The 22,268-nt window shown below is 36.5% G+C and overlaps 2 protein-coding genes across 2 annotated transcripts; both read right to left on the bottom strand.

Annotated features, from left to right (window-relative positions):
* Window positions 1-8,589: 8,589 nt before the first annotated feature.
* On the bottom strand, window positions 8,590-16,204 carry LOC111611437 (cell migration-inducing and hyaluronan-binding protein-like). The gene is made up of 5 exons (XM_023348235.1): window positions 16,168-16,204; window positions 12,023-12,194; window positions 9,720-9,826; window positions 9,434-9,608; window positions 8,590-8,723 (listed from the first exon to the last, which is right to left on the bottom strand). The coding sequence occupies exons 1-5, from the start codon at window positions 16,202-16,204 to the stop codon at window positions 8,624-8,626; spliced, it is 591 nt and encodes a 196-aa protein (XP_023204003.1). The 3' UTR covers window positions 8,590-8,623.
* Window positions 16,205-17,957: 1,753 nt separating this feature from the next.
* LOC102229492 (cartilage intermediate layer protein 2-like) lies at window positions 17,958-21,051 on the bottom strand. Its single transcript, XM_023348234.1, has 5 exons — window positions 21,042-21,051; window positions 19,435-19,606; window positions 18,797-18,903; window positions 18,460-18,637; window positions 17,958-18,145 (listed from the first exon to the last, which is right to left on the bottom strand). Exons 1-5 carry the CDS (start codon window positions 21,049-21,051, stop codon window positions 18,040-18,042), a joined length of 573 nt encoding a protein of 190 aa, XP_023204002.1. The 3' UTR covers window positions 17,958-18,039.
* Window positions 21,052-22,268: the final 1,217 nt, after the last annotated feature.

The following is a 22,268-nucleotide window of genomic DNA, read 5'->3' as shown; positions in this document are numbered from 1 at the left end:
TGTTTTTGTGAAGATCAAGTTAAGATTCATCTCCAACCATACATATCTTTACTCTCTCATCTCAGATCATGTTCAGCCACCTGCATGCTATCCAGCAAAAACCTGTTTGGAACAAACCTGATCCACATTGTTTTCTGCAGCTTCCATCTGCCTGCTTGCTCCCCTCTGGTCAGTTCTTGAACCTCAAAGACTCATCTCAAGTACATCAATCTCCTTCACCCATATCCCTCTCACCGCTCCTTCCACCTGCAATTCTAAGGAACTTTAAGCTTGTTTCCCCTCAAAGAAACAATCCACTGTCAAAAGCATCTCTAAACATGCTGTTAACCTGTCTCTCTTCCACCAGACAAATCCTGAACCTGTTCCAGAAAGGAATGCCTTCAGTCATTAACTTCTCTTTACATATTGTAAGTAAATCCTTGTACTTCCACCTTGCTGCAGAGTGATTTTGGATGTGGGTCAGAAAGATGCCATCGGACATGACAAGAAGATCTTTATTACCAGTCATGAACTCCAAACTTTTTCTTTCTACCAAAACCAATAAATATGTAACAACTCTGTGTAACCTGGCTAGACAACAGGGAGATATGGGAATGGCAGACTGCCACATTGTAATACTGAACTGAAACCCACTCCTCTAGTTTGTTGTTGCTAATAGGAAAATACCCCTGTGCTGTTTGAAGGATGATCTTTTATTTGCATCCACCATCACACTGTCATTTTTGAAGGTGAGCACAAATTAGAGGAGTTCATACACTCACTTGTAACCCACAGAGACATCTGTGTGAACTGGCTGCTGCGTTTATTCCAACTCCATTCACAGAGCAGTTAATGCAAAGGGGACTTTATGCAAAGGAGAGATAACCACTGCAAAAAGCGTTCTCTCTCCTTCTGTCTGCACTACACTCCCTCCCTCGCTCTCTTACACAGGCAGACTGGTGGATAGATAGCACTGGCACAGAGAAGGAAACCATGGAAACGAAAAGCTGATGCACTTTGAATGGTAAGACCCTGAAAAAGAAGAGATTCATTCAGTTGTGTTGCGCCTGCACTAAAGGCTCATGTCTGCTGCATTATTTGGAATGCTACAGGTTATTTTAACATCCTTGGCATGAGAAGGCCACAGATGGATTCATTACATCTTGTCAAGATGACTGTGGCTAAAGATGTTTTAACACATTGGCAAGACCCAACAGAAATGCATGTACTTTCTTCACACATACAAAATGTATAACCCTGTTCCTTTTTCTTGCTGTGCTATCCCTGCATGTCTCAGAGCAAATGCAGTGCAGTGTTTGTGCCTCACTCTAGCAGTTCTGAGCTTGGTGTATTTACATTTACCATTTGTGGAAATGCCTTTGAACACAGTGTGGTGAAGGTCTATATATCTTGAGCAGAGCTCTCAAAAAATCCCAGGGACCTCAGTGGGAATACATTCTTCAGAGACGACAATTAGTCAAGTGAGACAGTAATTAGGACCTCTCTCCATACTGTCACTTCCACTTAGTGCTGACGAATGCCCACAAATCCCTGCTTCTAGCAACTGCAGTTAGGCAGACTTACTTCGGGTGCCGCACTCTTAAGTTTCAGTTGTAACTTCAAACTACTACGGGAACACTCATATATCATAAAAGTGAGGAATATGATAAAATTGAATCTGTTTGTAAGCCTACTGACAGGCTATCACAAATACATTACAGACTGTGTAGAAATAGTGGGACACTTGCAAAGAGAAATCAAACGTTTATATTATGCTTATTATGTTTTTCTTTATTTTTAGAGACATTTGTCTCAACATTTACTGTGATTTTAGGAATAATAAACATGTGATGTATCATAGGAAAACTGGAAATAGGTCACCAGAGTATAAATGGAGGAAAAAAGAAAAAAAAGAAATTCTAAGAAAATAGTGATTTTTTTTGGTTTGTTTTTTATAAAATATACCAGTTGAAGCCATGAAGAAGCCATGAAGAAGCCATGCCACGCGTTTAAATAACAATTTTGAATGCTTTAAAATGGTAAACTTTTGCGTTTGAATTCAGCTAGTTTACAGAGTAAATCTGAACTGTTTTGGGTGTTGGGGGAATCTCATACTTCATCAACATACTGGGATTTATGGGCTATTCATATACTTTTATTATTGGTTTCAACCAATGTGATGAAAGTCTAAAAGAAACACATGCTACTTAGCATAACGCTAACTCACACTGGAGCAGGCAGTTGGGGGGGAGGGAGACAAAAAGACCCTGACTCAGATCCATTTACAGGTTTTGATTAACTGCTCACCTATATTTGGCCCAGAGCTGAATTGTCCACACTGTCATGCAGCCGCAAACATTTTCCAAACATTTACTCTTTAAATGTATATATTATCTAGTCTAGCTAGGTATTTTTGCCCTAACTAATACAAGAATAAGTAGGACTGACATTCAATGTTGAAAAATCAAAACCAATACTTATATTGTCAGGTAACATAATTACCAATTACATATAGATTTCAGAATCTATTTCACATTCATAAAGTTTTGTCTCTATATCTTTATAGAGACAAAACTTTATAGTCTCTAACTTTATAGCTTAGACATAAAGTATATGTATGTATACATAATGCATAAAGTGCTTTATACATTTAAGCACTTCAAATGTATAAAGCATTTAAAGTGCTTTGTACAGCACTTTAAATGTTTTGCAAATGAGAACATGATTAATTCAAGTGAATTACAAAAATTATTAAATTAAAAATGAGTGCATGAAAAAGTAGTTTAAGCTTCAAATTGAGTTCACAATAATTAAAACTTTTAATGGACTGAAAAACTGACCCATTTTGCCAGACAGTAAAGTCAAACATCCAATGAAACGTTTTCAACTTTTCCAGCAACATAATCCGCCACAGTCAATCGTCACTACGCAGAAAATTTTCACATTAGTTTTCGTTCTATTTATAGCTCTCAGCATATGCATTCCAAATTCAACAGAAGAATTTCTTTTTGAATGAGATGCTGGGATTCTCCTATCAGAACCCGCAACCCGACGGACCACAAATAAGCTATAATAAATTGTATTTTCCTTTTCAATATTCATTTTGTATGACTTGTTCATGTCTCTGTTTTTGTTGGGGAAATAAATACTCCATGCGTCTTGTGGCTACAGGTCTTAGAAAAAGACATCATGCACACACACCCACACAAGCACACGCCTACACACCCACACACACCCACACAGCAGTAAGCCCAGTTGATTGGATGGTGGACGGCTGGAGTTGTTATTGCAGAGCATCCAGCTGAGTCTGGTTTGCTGGATAAGGATGTCCTTACAGGGCATTTCTCTGTGTGAACGATGAGGAAGCAACCCCCAGTGCGTGTTTGTGTTTGCATGTGTACGTGTGTATATGAGAGAGAGAGAGAGACAGACAGAGAGAGGGAGAGGGCGAGAGAGGGGAAGAGAGAAAGATTTCCAAGAGAAGAACAGAGAGACTGTGGACAGATGCATCTGTCTGCCTTCATGGTTTGGCCTTCAAGTCGAAATCTTGGCAATGCTTGCAAAAAGTGACTTTCCCCATTGGACTGGTGAGTGCCAAAGGCTTTCCTGCAGAGAAACAAACTGGAGAATAACAGAGAAACTCACTTGGCTTTGCATTTTGTTGCAAGAATGCCTCAAATAAACTTTTTTCTTAAGTCAGTGTAATTGGAGTGATTGAGACAGACAATGTGAATGGAGAACAAATACATTTGTCTACAGCTTTATTGATCAAATCTCCTGATGCTTATTATTAACTCATTTGTTATGTTTGTTTTTTTAAAGAAAATACAACCCAATTAGTTAGCAGAAAGTTTCCCATATTGAACCTGCCTTGCTGGAGGTTTCTTCTTGTTAAAATTGAGTGGTTACTCTCCACTGTCTCCACTTGCTTGCTCATGATGTGAGATTGCTGCCGTTCCAGTGGTGGCCTTGCTTGAAAAGTAAACTTTATACAGATTGCCACTATATGCTGTGTACATCTTGTCTGTCTGTCCTGCTGGCTATATATCATTTTGATTGATTTGGTTTCTATTTATTCCTAGCAAAGCTATTGTTTGTATTGCATTGAATTTCTTGAATATATTTGAGCTGAATCTTGGCTAACTTGGAGTTTATAGATTTAAATTTGCCATTTGTTGTGAACTGAGGCAACATTTATAAACTGTGCCAAATTCAACTGAGACTGCTGTGTTTCTAATAGTCAGTAGGGAACACTGGTTGAACAGTGCCTTCCAGTCATTTGATATCTGGATCTGAAATTGTTTTCCCCACGAGGTTTTAGGCAAGGTAAGCCTACTTGGCATGTTTAAGAACCCATTCCAGTTGTGCAATCATTTCCACAAAGATCCAGGGATCAACTGTTTCAGCAAGGGACGACTGGGCCCAGCACCCAGCCCAGACCTTGAGGATCAAAAACTCAGAACAAGGATAACACCCTCTCGGCATTCAGTGTTTTTAATCGAGGGATCAGCTAGTGTGACAAGAAACAAAATGTGCCCAAGAGGTAGAGAACAGAAGCAGCTGAAAGGCAGAAGCTGGCACAACTAATATGATGCGTTGGAGTGAAAATAGCCTGGTAGTGTTCCCACCTTCCATAAACGTAAAGGCATCACATCTTTTGTCTTGTTCATCTCTCAGGAGTCATGCTCTAATAGCTTTTTAGGCTCTTATCGCTCTGGTAAGAGGGATTTAAAGTTGGTTTTCCACTGCTCAATGATGGAAGGAAAAGCATTCGTTTTGCACATAATCCACCGTGAATCAAATTTACAACATCATAAAAACGCTAAATTTGTGTCTTTCGATTAAAAGCATGTTTGACGCATGGATTTAAGAATGATCAAAAGTACCAGGTTAGGGATTTATTAAAAATAGCTCAAGGAACATGTACTGGCTGCTGCAGCAGAGAGGGTTTTTTACCAGCTGCCAAGAGGTGCACCAAAATGTGTTGGACTGATAAAAAGGAATGTTTAAATAGTGCAGTAGTTATGTGGTTGCAAATAGCTATGGATTAAAACATATGGAGCCATGCAAAATTATATAAATGGAAGAAAATGGTAGAAGGGGTTTTCAATTTGATATTCCAAATATGAAAAGTTTGCTGTGAATTTGTATTTATGAAGACTGGTCCTGATGGAAGATGAAACTTCAACCAAATTTCAGTTGTTTTGCAGCCTCTGAAGTATTGTCCTTTGTCTCGATCCTTGCAGTTGCCCTGTACTCTTCTCAACTTCAGAGATGAACACTGATCTTTCAAATGTTCAAAACTAGGGCTATTTCTGCTTTAAGTTTCTCTACAACCTTATCCCCGACCTGTCTGTCTAAGAAAATCAGTTTATTCACATTTTGAGTGTGTTTTTCCTCTTTCTCACACAAATCCTTTAAGTGCTTTAAATAGACAAATACTTGTTATGGAAGTCCTCTGTATTTACATTAAACCCTGCACCAGATCCACTCTGCAGAAATATGCTGCCATATAAGCCTCGACAAAAAAGAGAAAGAACAAAAACAGACTAACGGAAAAAAAAACAGGAGGTGGATCAGCTGGTAGAGCCAGGGTGTGGAATCTTAAAGAAGAGACCTGATCTCATGCATGCCCTCAGTGGTATGAGTAGGAAAAAAAAATTAAAGAGGACGATCTTGAGCTGGCTGAGGTCATTCCTCTTTTCTCTTCCTTTTTCTCCTCTTCACTCCACTCCTCCATTAATCATGTCTCTGCACATTAAAATGAGCTTAACAATTTATCCCTGTGCTGTGCTCTACTTCCACTCAAGGACACCTTGCACGCAGGTTTCCCTCTGCGGATATTCTCCTATTCTGTACCCAACTCATTGGGCACCTTTCAGTCTTGATCCAGCTTGACGGAGTGATGAAAACATGGTGGACGGAAGCTTCATCTTCCTAAGTCAAGGTTGTCATTCATGCTGTATATCCTCGTCACAATTAGCACTTCTGCTAATCCCTTTGTCTAGCTGTCTAATGGGGAAAAATTGAATTTAAGGACTTATCCCTACCCTTTGAGACAGACTTTCACTGACAGCTAATAAGTAAGCTTGGGCGTGGAAGAAAAAAAAGTAGTTTATGCTTACGAATACAAGGGAATAAAGAGAAAATGGAGAATACAAAAGAGTGTTTGAAGTCATGAAGGAATAGGCAGAGAGAAGGAGATGTAGGTAGAGAAAAAGAAACCGAGAGAGGAAGTAAAAGAGAAAATGAGCTTGGTTCCCTTTGTGGCACAGTGCTTAACCACTTAATCATGTCGTGGTCTATAAATAGGTCTTCACAGACATGGAATATTGGGAGATTAATGGAAGAGAATAGAATGCCATAATGCTCTGAGGCTTCGACACTTCTGTTGCTCTTCAGTTTTGTGTATTTCATTTTATTTCACCACACACTGGCAGAATCTGCCTCTTCAGTTTTATCGTAAAGGCATAGATATAGGTTGGTTGAGGTGAAGGGAGGTGGGGCGTGGGCGATCAGCAGATTGCACCCACTCTACCTCCCCCTTAACCGTCTCTTCATACTTCCTTTCTTCTGCAAAAGCCTTACTGAAAGACGGGCACGGATACTAAAATCTAAATGGCACCAAATGCAGAACAGTTGATGCAATGCAAGCCTGGCAAGCTACCCAAAGAACACACGCTTATCCAAGAGCAGAAAGCAGGAAAAAGTTGTCTCTGCTCATTTCACATTCTGTGCAATGCGCCGCAGAGTTTCTGCTCGGCACCTATCGCTGCAACTCATCTCCCGAGGAAATGTTGAAGCCGCTCAGGTAGCAGGAATCATCTTGTATTTCCCAGCCCTCCTCTCTGTTTATGTGCACTTGTGTGAGACTGTGTGAGTGCATTCTGGGTTTGCAAGCTCATATGTGAGTGTAGCCTCACGCCAGGAGCAATTTCGCTTGAACCATAGCAGCGGTGTTATTTAAGCTGGAGAGCAGAGAGGAAGGTTATTATTACACTGGCCCTACTCTGAAAGCAAACTATATTATGCTCTAAATGGAAATAAATTTAACTGGGGAAGAAAAGACAACTTTAATTATGCTGCTCATACTCTAGATGTGCTTATTGGGGTCAGTATGCTGAAGAAATTCTAGCAGATTTCTTTCTATAAAAGTTTACACATATCTTTTAAAAACACTACTTGTTCACTGTGAGAATGAAATCAGCTTTGACCATTAGACTGAAGAATATACACATATGTATATTGTGTATAAATGTGTATGTATACAAATGTATACATGCATAGTATGTTATTTTGAATGGATTTTATTATAATATTCACTGTTCTGTTATCGACTGTCATCTCCCTCCTTGTTTAAGATTGAACAGTGACTGCTAGATTTTAAAGGTTTGCTGTTAAAGTATGTATTACAATAATAGATTCCAGATTTTATCAGAAGTTTCCCAAGTTGAGAGCAGACAATATTAACGGAAAGGTTTCTATATGGCATCACACTCCTGCTAAACTCTAAAAGCGTATTAATCAATCATAACACCACATGCATTTATTGACAGAGTACAAAGCTCTAATTGTGGCTGAATTTCTATTTATTTGCAGGCAGAGCAAGTGGTAAAACACTCTCCCTCCACCTATTTGAATGTTCTCGCTTTATAATTACACTCACTGTCTGTTTAGTGGGTGTATTTGTCAGTTGAGGGCGATAACTCTTCTGATTGACCTGACTGGCCAAATTTTCAGCTGAAATCGGGTGACAGCCAGCGATGGACTTGGCCAAACAGTAGAAGAAGAGGGAGAGGCGGAGGAGAGCAAAGCAGAAAAAGATGTAAGAAAAAGGAAGGAAAAATGAACAAATTTCCTTTTCCATATCTTCTTCTTCGTTCTCTTCCATCTGCTATCTTCTTCCTCTGTGCTTTGAATTAACACCACATTTTATTTTTTTCTATTAGGCCAAATCCCGAGCTGGCTGTCGCTGCATTTGAACTGAAGAAGAGTTACTGTCCCCAACTTAGAAGTTTAGCCACTAAATAGAAAGTGAGTGCAATTTTCTGGCAACCGCATACAGATGGGGAGGGAGCATGTTTTATCGCTTGCCATGCTCCCGTCACGTGCCCACAAGTAGATAGAAATGTAACTACTAAATGGATATAAACAGAAACAATACATTTTCCCTTCTAGATGTTCCTTTCACTTTTCGTGTTTCCTCCAAATTCCACAGAAGTCTTGTTTCACAGTGCTGTCACTTATGAGACAAATTTTTAGTTATCACCAGAGAATCACTTACCATTTTAAAGATAATTTTTAAAATTGTCCTATTGATCTTTTAGTGCATCTCTACTTTAATCCTGGTGTAAGTGAACTACAGAAACCTGCACATAAACCAGGGTCTGCTTTTGTATTTTATTTGCAGTTAGACTATATTCCCACACCATTAGACCAGAAATAGCTTGGGGAAAGACAACATGGAAGACAAGGGCCTTTTTTCACATTTTTTTTGTCAGAGAGAACTGGAAAATATTCTGCTTAAGTTCAAAATTAATAAATCAACAAAAGTTCAGTTCTTTTTCTTTGATACAAACAGAGATGTTTTCTTTCTTTTAATTTCTGTTTCCCTTTTCCTTTCTCATGTTGGTAGAGACGTGGCTCAGTTTCCACAAGGACATCCAAACCGAACTTTGTAGTCACTGCAGGTGCTAGACATTTTGTCCTTTCGACGGCAAACAAAACCTGTTTTTGGACTGCAGCTGGAAAAAAACAGTTCGGAGAAAGTGAGAATGGCACAAGATGACTTAGAAATGGTGCCAACAATGCTTTCTGTCAAGATAGGGATGTTCCGAAAAACCTAGATCAGTACTTGAAAACATTTGTCCAATTTTGAAAAGTAATTATTGCAAGTTTCTATATAAAGACCAATTTTGACATGACATGATCAGGTTTTTAACTGTGGGTGGAAGCAGGAGAACCTGAAGAGAACTCACTAAACACCTTGATAAAAAAATCTAAAACCTGTATGTCCTGTGTGCTCTTGATGTACCAGAGATGGTCTGGGGATATATTTACAGTGTTAGCTGCGCTAGGGGATCTATTTAAGATTTAGCTAGTAACATAGACTGGTTCCAAAGTGTCTCTTAAACCTACAAAGGATAAAAACTTAGTAGGTATAGGAGTATTAGATTCTAGCTTTGCAAATGTTTGTACTATTGACATTTTAAATATACACAAAATTGTTCATGAATAGCATTTTTCAGAGAATTCAGTCAAAATTTACTAGTCATAGTTATTCACATGTCAACTGTCTTTAATGAGTTGTGTTTTGCTTGTGGTACTTTAATTTATTCTTTGGATCATGCAAAATACAAACAAAAAAGGCTGCATCCCCTATAAGTCTACTGTCTACTGTTAATGGTGGAAGGAGGATGTTCTGTTTGAACATTTATTTTCAAAGGAAACTCACACAAAGAATTTCTCCCCTGTGTAGATAGCCGGGCTCAAGGTGTCGGTGGTAACAGTCTCGATATACAAAGGCTCCTTGCAAATTTCTCCTGGGTTTTCGCTTTGCAGATACTCCAGACTCTCCCAGTCACTGGTTACAGAGGGGTCATCTCTATCATACCACTTGGTCCAACACACTGCAGTGGACAAAGAAATAAAAAATGCATACCCTATTCTAATTGAAATTTTTGTAAAAGAATAAAAAAAAGTCTATTTTTCTTAACAGCATAATATTTACTTTTCGTTACCTATGTCACCACAGTAAGGAAGACGGCAGCTGAAGCGAACCTTATAATCCTCACACTCTCTGTCAGGTTGGTCTCTCTTTCTGCAGATGAATCTTATGTTTGTGTCACTTTTGTAAAAAAAAAAAAAAAGACACATAAAATAAACTTAACAGTTAGTGTAGAAACATCACTAATTAGTGTAAATGAAAGGTGTACAAGGCAGTGGTGAGAGCAGCAACGTTTTATGGTTTAGAGACAAAACTAGAGCTTCCAGAGGTCAACATGTGATTCTCTTTGGGAGTGACGAAGGATCAGGAATAATTACATCAGAGAGACATTTCATGTTGGATGTTTTGGGGATAAAGTTAGAGAAGCCAGGCTGGAATGGTTCAAACATGTTCAGAGGAGAGACAATGATTATATCTGTAGAAGGATCCTGAGGTTGGAGCCACAGGCCAAGAAGCTGAGAGGAAGACCATAAAGGAGATTTGTGGATTTGGTGAAAGATTACATGAAGTCAGTTGGAGTAAGTTTAGTGGAGACAGAGGATAGGACTAAATGGAGACACATGATTCACCAAGGCAACTGCTGGAAGGAAAAGTTGAAAGCGAAGAAAAATAAATTATGTTAGTAATGCAAAAGGGGAAAAAAGCGTATGAGAGACACAAAAAAATGTTGCAATGTACAACAGGAACAATAAGTATGGAGTATGTAAAGAGTGTATTTACTGGGATTTGTCACCTTTGTGTGCACAGAGGCACAAATGCCTCAGTGCAAAAACTCTCAGACACACACACTTTTCTGAGTAAAGAATGATTTTATTTCAAATCATTGAAATAAAATCAATGATTTGATTTCATCATTGAAATCAAATGATTTCAATGCAGATCAGTGCACATTACCTGGGGAGAATCTGAAAGTTGAATTGTAAAAGGACTCAAACATATAAACAGCTCACACAGCTTCACATATTTGGCTTTGTTACCTCTAAATACAGTATAAAGCTTCAGCTACATTTAGTACAGCCTTCAATTGCAGCGACCTATACCTTCAACTGTCCTTGAGCACATTCAGACACTCTTTACCTTTTTCTTTCACTCTCATTGAAAGACTTTCTCAGAAATATTCTCCCTAAAGGCCTCTATTATGTTTTACATATGTAGTGCCATTAGACACTACACACAGAAAACTCTCTTTGTGTATATATTTATAGTTAGCATATTGATTAAAAACTCAAAAGTAATTCAGACAAACATAAAACCCAACACAAATTTGCTAATAGATTATTTGTAATAAAGTGGAATGACACAAGAAATAAGTATTTGAGACATGAATACAAAGAAGAGCAAAAGAACATATAAAGTCAAAAAAATCACAAAAGGTTTGTTAGCACTTAGAAAGCAACCGCCTATCAGTGCAAGTTAATGTCTGCTGCTGTTTGAGTATCTGCTGGTGGCCTGAGAAGATTCTCAATTACCAAAGTTTCACACAAAAATAGATAGAAGAAAACAGCTCTCTCAAGAGCTTTGCAACCTTATTATGAAAACCTTAATAGGATTGATTTACAGACATACTTCTACATTTTTGAATGTTTCAGTTCAGGCCATAGTACAGAGGTGGAAAGGATAGCATTAAATCCTAAATTAGCTTTACCGATTTAATTGAAAGAGTTGTCCAATTAAAGATACAAGATACAACTTTGTCTCCAAATTGACTTGAAATTAGTAAGTTCATATGACAATAAGTATTAATGGAGAAATTTACCCAGGACATTCCAGAGGAGAACATGAAGTAAAGGTCTCTTTTTTAAAACCAAGACAATCTATCCAAGCCAAGGAAACCAAATGAATTTCAGAGTCAGAGAACTGAATCCAATAAAAATTGATGAAAAGAGCTAAAGTTCAGAGTTTAAAGAAAAGCTGAGGGTATTGTTATATCACAATACCCTCAGGATTTGTATGGAATAACAGGCCAAAGCCACATTTGAGCAAAACATGTGACTAGCTTCTAGACATGGGAAATGTTTTGAAGCTTTAACAATAAGTTTTAGTAATTATATTAGATTAATGAAAATGAATCAAAAGGTGGTTTAACAAATTCTAATTTAAATGTGTGCATATGCACTTAGGAAAGCAGATTACATTGCTTTTATTTGACGTGATGCTTTCTCTAACGGAATTGTTTGTTTTTCAGTTGATTTGTACGGGACGTGTGTCACAAAAATTGAAAAAACAAGTTTAAGCATCATCATTTAAGCAAGGGTTAACTACTAAGGGCTACTATATTCAATTCACTTCCATGAAATTTTTTTTTGTGAAACTTACATTTTAATTATGTCTCCTGCTTCTTGTGGAGTTAGACCAGACAGTGTTCTAGCTTCAATATCGAATGGGTCCGGGCAGATCTTTCCAGGATACCTCCGGAGAAGTTTGGCAAGATTTTTCCTGTCTCCATTTCTTGAGGGATTATCAATCTCAAACCATTGGGTCCAGCACTCTGAAAATAAATAAACAAATAAGAACATTAAATTAACTTTGCAGATGGATTTGTAGCTTACAATGGTGTCTAGATCACTAAAATATATGTCCAGGTGGAACTGATAGTTCTTCTAAGAAAACAAAAGTGGGGTCTTCTTACGAAGGTTGGTGGGATGATGGCACTGCAATCCTAAATAGATTTTAAAAAGAAAGCAGAATGTCAGTCTCTATACCAAAAAAAAAAAATGATCCACTAAATATGTCTAAATGTCAAAATGAGCTCAAATTAAAATCTGACCTGATACAATTGGATCACTGACTATGAGACAGGAACAGTAAAAAATATGTAATTTAGCAACAGAAAATATTATTTCAAAATAAATGTATTGGTCAATCTGAATGACAAAAATAACATATTTATCTTGTTTTTAAAATGTAAAAAAACAAAACAAATAAAGTCTAATCTGGTCCATCTGACAGAATTTTTATTAGGCAAAAGAAAAAAAAGAAAAACATTGTTTTAATTAGCATAATAAAAATGTACTTGTTTTTTAAAGAAAAAAAAGTAATCTAACTATGTAGAGGTGCTGTCTATGTATGAGTTAAATTGAACTACTGTATTATAAATGCCATAAACGTGTGTTTTAGATTTCAAAATGATTAGAAATTAGGAAATCACTTGGGAAAATTGGAGACGAGGGGTCTAAGGGACAAAACAAAGGAACAAACTGTTATTTCATGCAAAACCTTCTCCTGCTATTATATGTTCTTCTCTTGAAAGAAATTGACAAATTAGAATTTTAGTATATTTAAGAAAAAAAATGCTACCGAATAATTTATCTTCAAGAAATAACCACAAGCTGAAAACGTACTAACAAATCAAACTGAAAAGACATTTCAGACGTGACAGAAATTCACATGCTATCCTTTTACCGTTAGTTTACTGTGTAAAAATACAGTACAGCTCAGAATTATTACTATTCCTGGCAGGTTTTGGTTTCTAGATATCTTTTAATTTTATCCACATGTTTCTTCTGACTGTAAGAAATAATTTCAGCCTGCTCCTGTCAGACTTGAATACGATAAAGAATTTGTGCAGGGAGCTAAAGATTAGGAGGCTGGGCAAAGGGGGCCCTCCAACTTCAAAGACATGGAGCACATCTCAATATGTGAATGTCTAAAGATACCAGTGGAAGCAAGTAAAAAAGCTTTTCAGCAATTAAAAAAGGGCTTTGACTTCTTTGATGCGAAGTAAAGATTTTTTATGTGAATGATTTTAAGCCTTAATCTGCGAAAGATATGAGTACCTTTGGGATTAACTGTACATTATAGTATATAATGCAAGGTCATTCACATCGACTAACTTCAACTTAAGTAGAAGAGTCTCACTGTGTTCAGTTTCTTGAGTCCATGATCCTATGAAAAAAAAAAGAATCAAAATTATGCCATGGTCTCCAATTAGTCAACCTGACAAAACAGAATGTTTTTGTTAGTGGGATGAACTTACCACAGATCACTCCAGCCAGAACTGCAAGACTAATCTAGAACAAAATAAAGTACTAAATTGAATGTGCATATTTTTGCATTAAATATTTAAAATTGCAGCCTAAGAAGTTACAAATTACCACTTTTATCATGGCAGCAGATGAGGTTTCTTTGGACTGTTAAAGAAAAATAAAAAGGCTTTCATAAAAAAAAAAAAAAAATTACAAAGTAATGTCTCAAAGATAAATATTTTACTCGACAAGCACAAGCCCCACCTCAGGACTTTCAAACAGAAGGATGCAGCTGTTGTGTTCTCCACATTTTTATATTACCCACACTCCACCCATGCCTCCATCTAACAACTGAAAATATGCAACTGGATCACTTAGCCAAATTTTTGCATTCCAGTAAACAAAAACCACACAAAGCCTGGAAAATGGATTTGCAGGTCTAACACGTTTTATTGGTCACTTCCATTTTGCTTGTGGGATGTTTCAAAAAGGATGAATGGTTGTGCCAGAGGAAAGCATGCATCTTTTGTCCCACAGGGTGTACAAACAGGTTATAGAGGCTCAATTTACCAGAAAGATCAAGTGTCGGTAAGCAACAGTTACCAAAAGTCAACTTCAGAGCTAAAGGGCCGGTGCCTGCATGTTGAAGACATGTCTCTGCTCTAAGAAATGCTGATTCAAATAGCTGGAATACCTCCTTATCATGTCACTCAGATCTGGAGGGGACATTCAGGACATTGGCCCTTAAGAGCTGACTGATACCACTGGCCGGAGCAGTTTGATCACCAAACAATAAATTGTGATATACAATAAAAAAGTGACTAAGTCGATCACAAAAAAATTCTTCATCATTGTACATTTTTTAAAAATAATCATATGTACATATTTATGATGCCATGATCAGGATCCTACTGGCCGATATAATACATTAAGAACCCAACTAAGCATTTTGAAAATTATTGGCTGTCTTTTATTTCCTCTTTACCTCTCTTCTATCATTCCATCAAATACAAAAATATTTTATAGAATTTTTGGTGTTTCAAACAAATAGGGTCCAATATGTTTTAAAGTGATGTTGTGCTTTATGTTTGTATTTTCTCTTTATATGTAGATAACAAAGATGAGTGGAAAATCACAGTAGTTTGACATGCCACAGGGGAAAATGTGATTCTTATATTGAGAGCTTGTTTCTTTCTGTCCAGTTAAGCAGGATTGTTTGCAATAGTCACAATAATATGTATGAACTGCTCCATTTTCTGCTCTGGGTCAACAGATGACTCTTCTGCAGACAAAAGAATTGTGGGGTTGGGGCAATCTGCAGTTCAAGATAGTAATTTAGCCACCCTTGAGCCTCCAAGTCTAAATTACTGAGGGCATTTATTGGCACCAAGTTACATTTGGCTGAGTTTGAGTAGAAATCTACGTCATGACTGTCAAGTCATTTACGCCAGTCCTTTTAAACCTGTTGCAATATTGTTCATACATGCAAGGAACTATAAAAATGTTGAATTACTGGTTTTTTTGCAGTCTTACCTGCTTATTTCACTTTTGTGAATTTTCCTTGCCTGTCCTTAATAGTCAAATCTCTGTAATAAATCAAGTTATGTGTGCTAATTAAATTAGTTTCAGATATTTTCGTCTGTGCCACATTTAAGTGGAGAATACTTAGCCCAAAAAATGTCTTAATACAGCCTATGGTCTGGCATAAGCAGCATAAGAGCAAGAACTTATGATGTTTTACGATATCACAATTGTGATAGCAGCTTTCTGCCGACTGAATTAATTCAGTCGGCAGAAAGCTGCTATACTTTTGGTGACGTGGACAAATGTAAAGAAAATCTTCCATCTCCTGTGTTAAATAAAATAAAAAGTCCTATCTTAAGAATATTGACACTGTCAGTTGCTTCATTTTATTTAAATTAGTCCGATTTCAGCAGTAATGCTCATTTCTATTAATAGGGAAATGTCCAATAATAACTCTTCTGGTTGATGAGAGCCATGTCAACTCTGTCTGTGGCATTTCAGAGTGTCCCAGCAGGGATAGTGTTCAGCTGGCAAAACTAATAAAACTAAGTGTGTCCCAGATTACATCCAAAGAAGGTCTGCGAAAAGATGCTTTTAGTCCATTCTGAGTGCATTCACATTTGTATTTGATTATGTCAACGTTGGTGGGTGCCAGATCTGAATAGGCCTAAAAGAATTTCCAAAGATATTCCCGAATAGTAGAGGTAATTTTCAAAGTCAAAGTTTATTTATTCAGTATATTTACAACAACTCCAGCTGACCAAAGTGCTTCACAACAATCACATCACAGATAGATACAGGATAAAACTGGAAATAAATATAAGATTGATAAAAAAATAATAAGACAAGTTATTGTCCTTGTGCATGCATATATTTTCATGAAATACTTTGGTGATTGGCCTTTGTTTGGCTTGGTTAACAGTTCAGTAGAACATGTCCATTGACAGGATATGTGTTTGGTAACAGTTATACCTGCACCGACCCCTGTCAAGTGATTGGTTGTTCCCATCGTAGGGTGATAAAGCACCAGGACAGCAAACCTTTGGAGCATGTAGTTCCCCTCCAAAACAGGTGGTGGCAGCACTGATAATATCATTACACTCCTATATTTGTTAATATAACAAGGCCTTTAAGTAAACATTCTTGGTCTTTTGTGAGTTATTTTGAAAACATGGATGTTGTGTTCCAAAGTCACTTTGGATCAACCGTCTCAGCCTGGCCATCCCCATAAACAATTTCTGGCTCTGCCTCCTTCACAATAACTCTCTGAAGGTACTTGAATGGTATGAGTTACGACAATATGTAAAATTTTCTCTGGCATAAACAAAGTATTTTTTTAATTTGAATTGAGCTGAACTTTAATGTTGGTGGATCAATTGCCACGTTGAGCTCTCTAAAACAGGTTGTTGAGGAATTTCTTTATTTAGCTGTTGTCATTTCACCTCCTGCGTGGTCCCTGCCAAAGAAAAATGGAAAATGATGGAGTCCCCATGGTTCACAGTAGGGTTAGTGAGGTAATGAGCAGAGCAGGTAATGAGTGCCTGTGATTATGCTGCCAGTTTATGCCAAAACTTGTAGAAGTGCAAAAGATCAGTTTTGTTTCACCTGTTTTGACAATCCCAAACAGCATATTGTTTAAATTCAGTGGGATGCTATGGTTGACCTATACTGTACCATGAATGATGGGGTGGAATGCATTAGAAATGGCTGACCTTAATAGTTCTCCTTGCTCCACAAGGGAATCTCTGGTCATCGCTCTGACCAACTCCTTTCTTTTCTGACAAGTCAGATTATTAAGTCCTAGTGAAGGTCTAGACCAGGGGTGTCAAACTCAGTTTAATTTCGGACCATGTCAAGATCATGAATGTTCTCAAATGGTTGAGTACAGCAGAATTTATTGATAAAAATTCATATTAAATATATCTTAAAATAGAATACTGTATAACATATTCTGACAATGACTTAATTTGGTACCATACAAATAAAATCTGATTGAATCTTACAAATAAAATTACATATAATCACCCAACTGTTATCTTGAAGTTGTATTCACATAAGGTAGATCTGTTATGTGGGCTGGATTTGGCTCACAGACTATGAGTTTGGAACATGTAATCTAGGCATTTCCATTGACATTGAAATTGTGTCATATTTCTCCCCTGATTTCTGCTTTGATTCATCGTGTCTTTGAAATTTTCAGAATATTCATTTGGCTTCCATTTTTGGTCTGAGCTCTGATTTTCAACTATGAAACTTACTATAGACAAGCTATGAATGTTAAATTATTTGAGTTTATCACAGGTCATCTCTAATCACTTTGCAAAAGATCTTCAGGGAAAGTCAGTGAAAATTACATGCTCATTAGCTCATTTTTGAGCGATACAGCACAACCTACATGCATGTTTTTTTGTTTGTTTGTTTTTAATAAACTAACAAAAAAAACTGAACCCTGAGACAAAAATTTAGTATAACTGAATTATGTAAATCCTTTAGGGTCATACTTTACTCTGACCAAATCATCTAATAAGGTTTAATTTGAATGCAGCAGAAAGATAAAACCAAAAAGAGCATGTATGCTTTGAATTATTTATTGTTTTTGACTAATTCCCCACAGGTAAAGGAAAAAATCAATTATTACATTTGTTAAAGACAGACAAAGCTATAATTTCTTTCCTCACTATACTTTAAGTAGATGAGATATCAATGACAAACAAGGAGCACCTGCAAAACAGATACTTCATTTGTGTGTATATCTCATTGGGAATGACTAAAAGGATAAAGAAATGGCAAAGAAATTTAAATAAAACTTCAATTTTTTTCCTCTGATCATTTGCAGGAGTAGACTCAGGCAACGGAGCGACAGCTGCATCCAAAGCAAACTTTGTAGTTCCTGCACTTGTCAAATCTCTGGTCCTTATTGCGGCAGACAAACCCTTTTCCAGGGCTGTAGCTGAAAACAAAAATGGTAAGTGTACATGATGATTAGAAATGGAAAACTTGCTGAATGATTTGTAGTTAAATTTAGTCTTCTTATTTAAGAATTAGATTCACATTTAAATACTATATACTTAGCAAGCTCATTAAAAAAACAAATTAAGGTTGAATACTTAGTTTTTGTTTTATAGGTATATCTATTATTTTACTAAAGAAAATTTTTAAAAATCCCAGGTTATTTTAACTTGCATCTTACTGCTAATGTCATGAAAATTGTACTTTACAGGCACATGTTTGTAAGAACCGTTTTTTTTTTTTAAGGTAACTTACTAATGGAATTTTTGTCCTGTCTTGAGAGCTGGAATCTCATCTTCAACAGTAACAGCCTCAACATAGACAGGATCGGCACAAAGGTCTCCACCATGCTTTTCTTTTCTCAGGGCACTCAGATGCTCCCAGTCACCAGATCCACTGGGGTGGTCTCGATTGTACCACTTGGTCCAGCACACTGCAAAAGAAGAAACAAAAAAAGAAAGAGAGTTCAAAAGCTATGTTACTAAAACCACTTATGCATTCTTTTCATAGGCAAACAAGTGCCACTAAGACACCAAATAGTAAATACATTTATCATTTTCTTTTTCCCTTTTGTTAAAAATGGAATTGATACCATTTTCACAGGTATCAAATGAGCAACTGAAGCGAACTTTGTAATCATGGCACTTCCGGTCCCTCTGATCCTTCATTCTGCAGACAAATCCGGATGTTGTGTCATATCTAGAAAAAAGAAAAAAACAAAGAAAATGAAATGTGTAACACAGCGGTCTTAAAAGGTTTGCACCTGAGTTGGATGACCAAAAGGGTTAAAACACAAAGAGGAATATGTTAATACTTTATGGTGATCCTATTTACTTAAATCTTCAAAGCAGGATCAGTGATTCACCCTGAGTGAATCACTGCTACACAGTCCTCTATGGAAAAAACAAAAAAAAAAACAAGTTTATACCCATTTTAAAGTAATGAAATCAAGGAAATAAACAACAAATAATACCTGACAAATACACAAAGAAGTGAATGCATCATTTATCAGTATTTCAAATTATGAGGTTCCTCTTTATTGACAAAATTAAGAGATTAAGGATTGTAGAATACAATAGAACAGAAACATTAGTTTGATACAAAAGGTAAGAGAAAATTGTCATTAACAAGGTTTTACATTATAACTCAAAGCAAAATAGACAGCTAAAAATGGGTTGGCTCATAGCAAAACAACATTAGGTATTCATGGCTGAGCAAGACTGTACTTACTTGTAAATCTTTTCACCAGTGTCCTCGGCATTACGCCCAGACAGAGTCCTGGCCTCAATACTTTTCGGGTTAGGGCAGATCTTCCCAGGATTCTCCCTACGAAGAGAGGAAAGCGTCTCCCAGTCTCCACTTCCAGAAGGGTTGTCTCTGTCAAACCACTCTGTCCAGCCCTCTGAGGGAAAAAAAAAACACTGTTCAGACAGAAACATAAACAAAGGCAAACATGTTTTAAATAAAAGCGCCAAAATGGTATTGCTACTTACGGACAGAGTAAGACTTTTTGCATTCTGGTAAGCAGAGAAGACAAAAGTATAACTAAAACTCTCAGATATATAAAGGACCCTTAGAAACCATTAAATGCCCAAGACTATCTTACCTTGTTGACTTAAGCCCACAAAACCTGCAAAATACAGTTAGAAGAATAAAAGTTACTCAAATTACTTTATAGATTGTCATCTTATGTTATCTTGATTGGAAATTTGTAATCATTTTGCACACATGTACATCCCAAACATCAAAAGTGCTGCAATGGTAAGATATATCTAGAACAGAGAGGTGAGTCCTTAATCTTTTATTTTACTTCATAAGCAGTTAATTTTATATGCTCAGGTTGTACAGTATGAAATCTAAATTTTAATTGATCTATTAAAATAAATTACCATAAATAAATTAATATCCCTTACTTGGTTGGCCATATTTTCAGAACAACAGTATCAGGTAGGTGCTGCATTCAAAAATGCGAAGACATCCCACATTAGTGTTTTCTAGTTATGCCTGTGTATTACGTTTAAACAGACAAAGGTGAAGGTAGTTTTTAAAATCTCTCAGAAAGACACATCTTACCTTAAAACCTCCAAGGAAACTAAGCAAGAGGTCCTCTTTGCTCAATGAGATGGTTGTTTGTAGGGAACTGTGCCTATTTGTAGCAGCAAGCCTCACACTTTGTGTTACACACACATAGTTTAGCAAAAAAGCTAAACTATGTGTAAACTAAATACAAAGCTCTGGGGTGGAACATTCTTCTGAGAAAGTTCTAAAACCTGTCCTGCTGCGTCTTACCGACAAATATGAATGGACAAGACATAAAACGTATTATTTCCTGAAGATTCTTATGTGGAAGAAGTTTTTTTATTTTTCTCCAACAACTACTAACGTGTCTTTCATTATGTTTTACTTATCATTTTCACATCAGCTCTGACAACTAACCTTTGTCAAATGTGTGAATTCAACAACTAAGTGTCCAATTCAAGTCTAACCAAGACTTTAAAAAGAAATTCTTTTTTTTTTTTCTTTCATTATTGATCTTTAATTGTTGATTCACTCAGTAGGTTTTAGGTTTGGGTAATTTTATTTATATAGCACATTTTCAGCAACAATGCATACAAAGTGCTTAGTACTTTGTGCAGTAGTAAACCTTTAATTTAAATATTAGAGAAGGAGACACATTGCCATATTTTTGTTAAGCTTTTGTCAGTTCCAATGGTACATTAAATGTTCTTTAGTAGTTCTATATCAGTTTATGTTTTGCTTTCATTTCTGTTTAAATATTTATTGGAATCATTTTGTATAATTACTAATATTCTCAACATAGGGCTCGCATGCTTTACCATATGCCATGTTTTTGGACTTTCAGTCTTTTATTTTGTTCTCTTTCACAGTATGAAATGATTATAAGAACTCAACTTATTTCTACAAAGAATTATGGTTTTCACCTTGACTGTGGGAAACAGCAAGCTTTTGGCTTATATTAGGATATATACATGTCAGGTCACAGTTGATTTATCCTTTACAAAACATTCCTTGAAGTGTCTTTGGAATACATATTCTATTAGAACACCTGTGTCCAGGTTTCAACCCTCTAGCTGCCAGTTTGAGTTATGGTTTTCCAAAATATATTTTGGAATTTGTTCGAGTAAACATTACGCTGTCAATTTTGTTCATTGCATCACTCCACTTGTGAAGAAATAGTGTAAGAGCGTGATCCTACCTCTAACATGACTGACAGTACATTGGCCTTAGGTTTGAAAATGTTAAATTGATCTTTGTTCCCCTAAATGTACTTGTTGTTAATGTGGCCTAATGGCTATGTGTCCCATTAAGCCTCTATATAGACAGCTGCGTAGTTTTGCCAAGGTTAAAAGAGGTTTGCGCTTTGTTCTTGGTGGTTAATCTCGCAGCCAGTGGCAATGTGAAATTTACTTGACTGTGAATGCTGTGTCCACTTCATGCTATCCTTGAGCCTTAGGGGGCCCTGGCTTGTTCCTGAAACTCCTGTCAAATTTCCTTTCATCTCAGCTGTGTCTTCTTGACCTTGGCACAATGGAGACACATCTTAGTCATTTTTACTTACAGTTCAACCTCATTTACATACACATGTTAAAAAGACAAAACCATGTTTTCTCACTGTCAATTTAATCAAACTGTTTCCTTTTTGGGTGACTTGCTATTATCAAAATCTTATTTATTTCCTTCATCGCAGAATAACGAAGATGAGATTTTTTTGTGAACTTTCTTATTACATCTTTTAAAATTCAAAATCTAACATCCTCTTATCTGGTGATGATATTGCTTTGTAAACTCTTTATAGGTTCATTAAAACATTTGGAACCATTCAGCTTCCAAGCACCTCAACTCTGGAACAAAATTCCAGAAAACTGCAAAACAGCTGAAACACAGAGTTCCTTTAAATGAAGACTAAAGACCCACCTGTTTAGAATTACTTTAGAACCATAATAAACGAAACATTGACCAACTTGTGTATGATTTTGATGATGGCACTCATCAAAATTTAATGTTTGTTCAATTATTGGCTGTAGAGTGTTTTCTTTATAATG

This window comes from Xiphophorus maculatus, chromosome 15, assembly GCF_002775205.1.
Source record: "Xiphophorus maculatus strain JP 163 A chromosome 15, X_maculatus-5.0-male, whole genome shotgun sequence".
Classification (NCBI taxonomy): Eukaryota; Metazoa; Chordata; class Actinopteri; order Cyprinodontiformes; family Poeciliidae; genus Xiphophorus; species Xiphophorus maculatus.
This window is presented reverse-complemented; position numbering and strand designations above follow the sequence as displayed.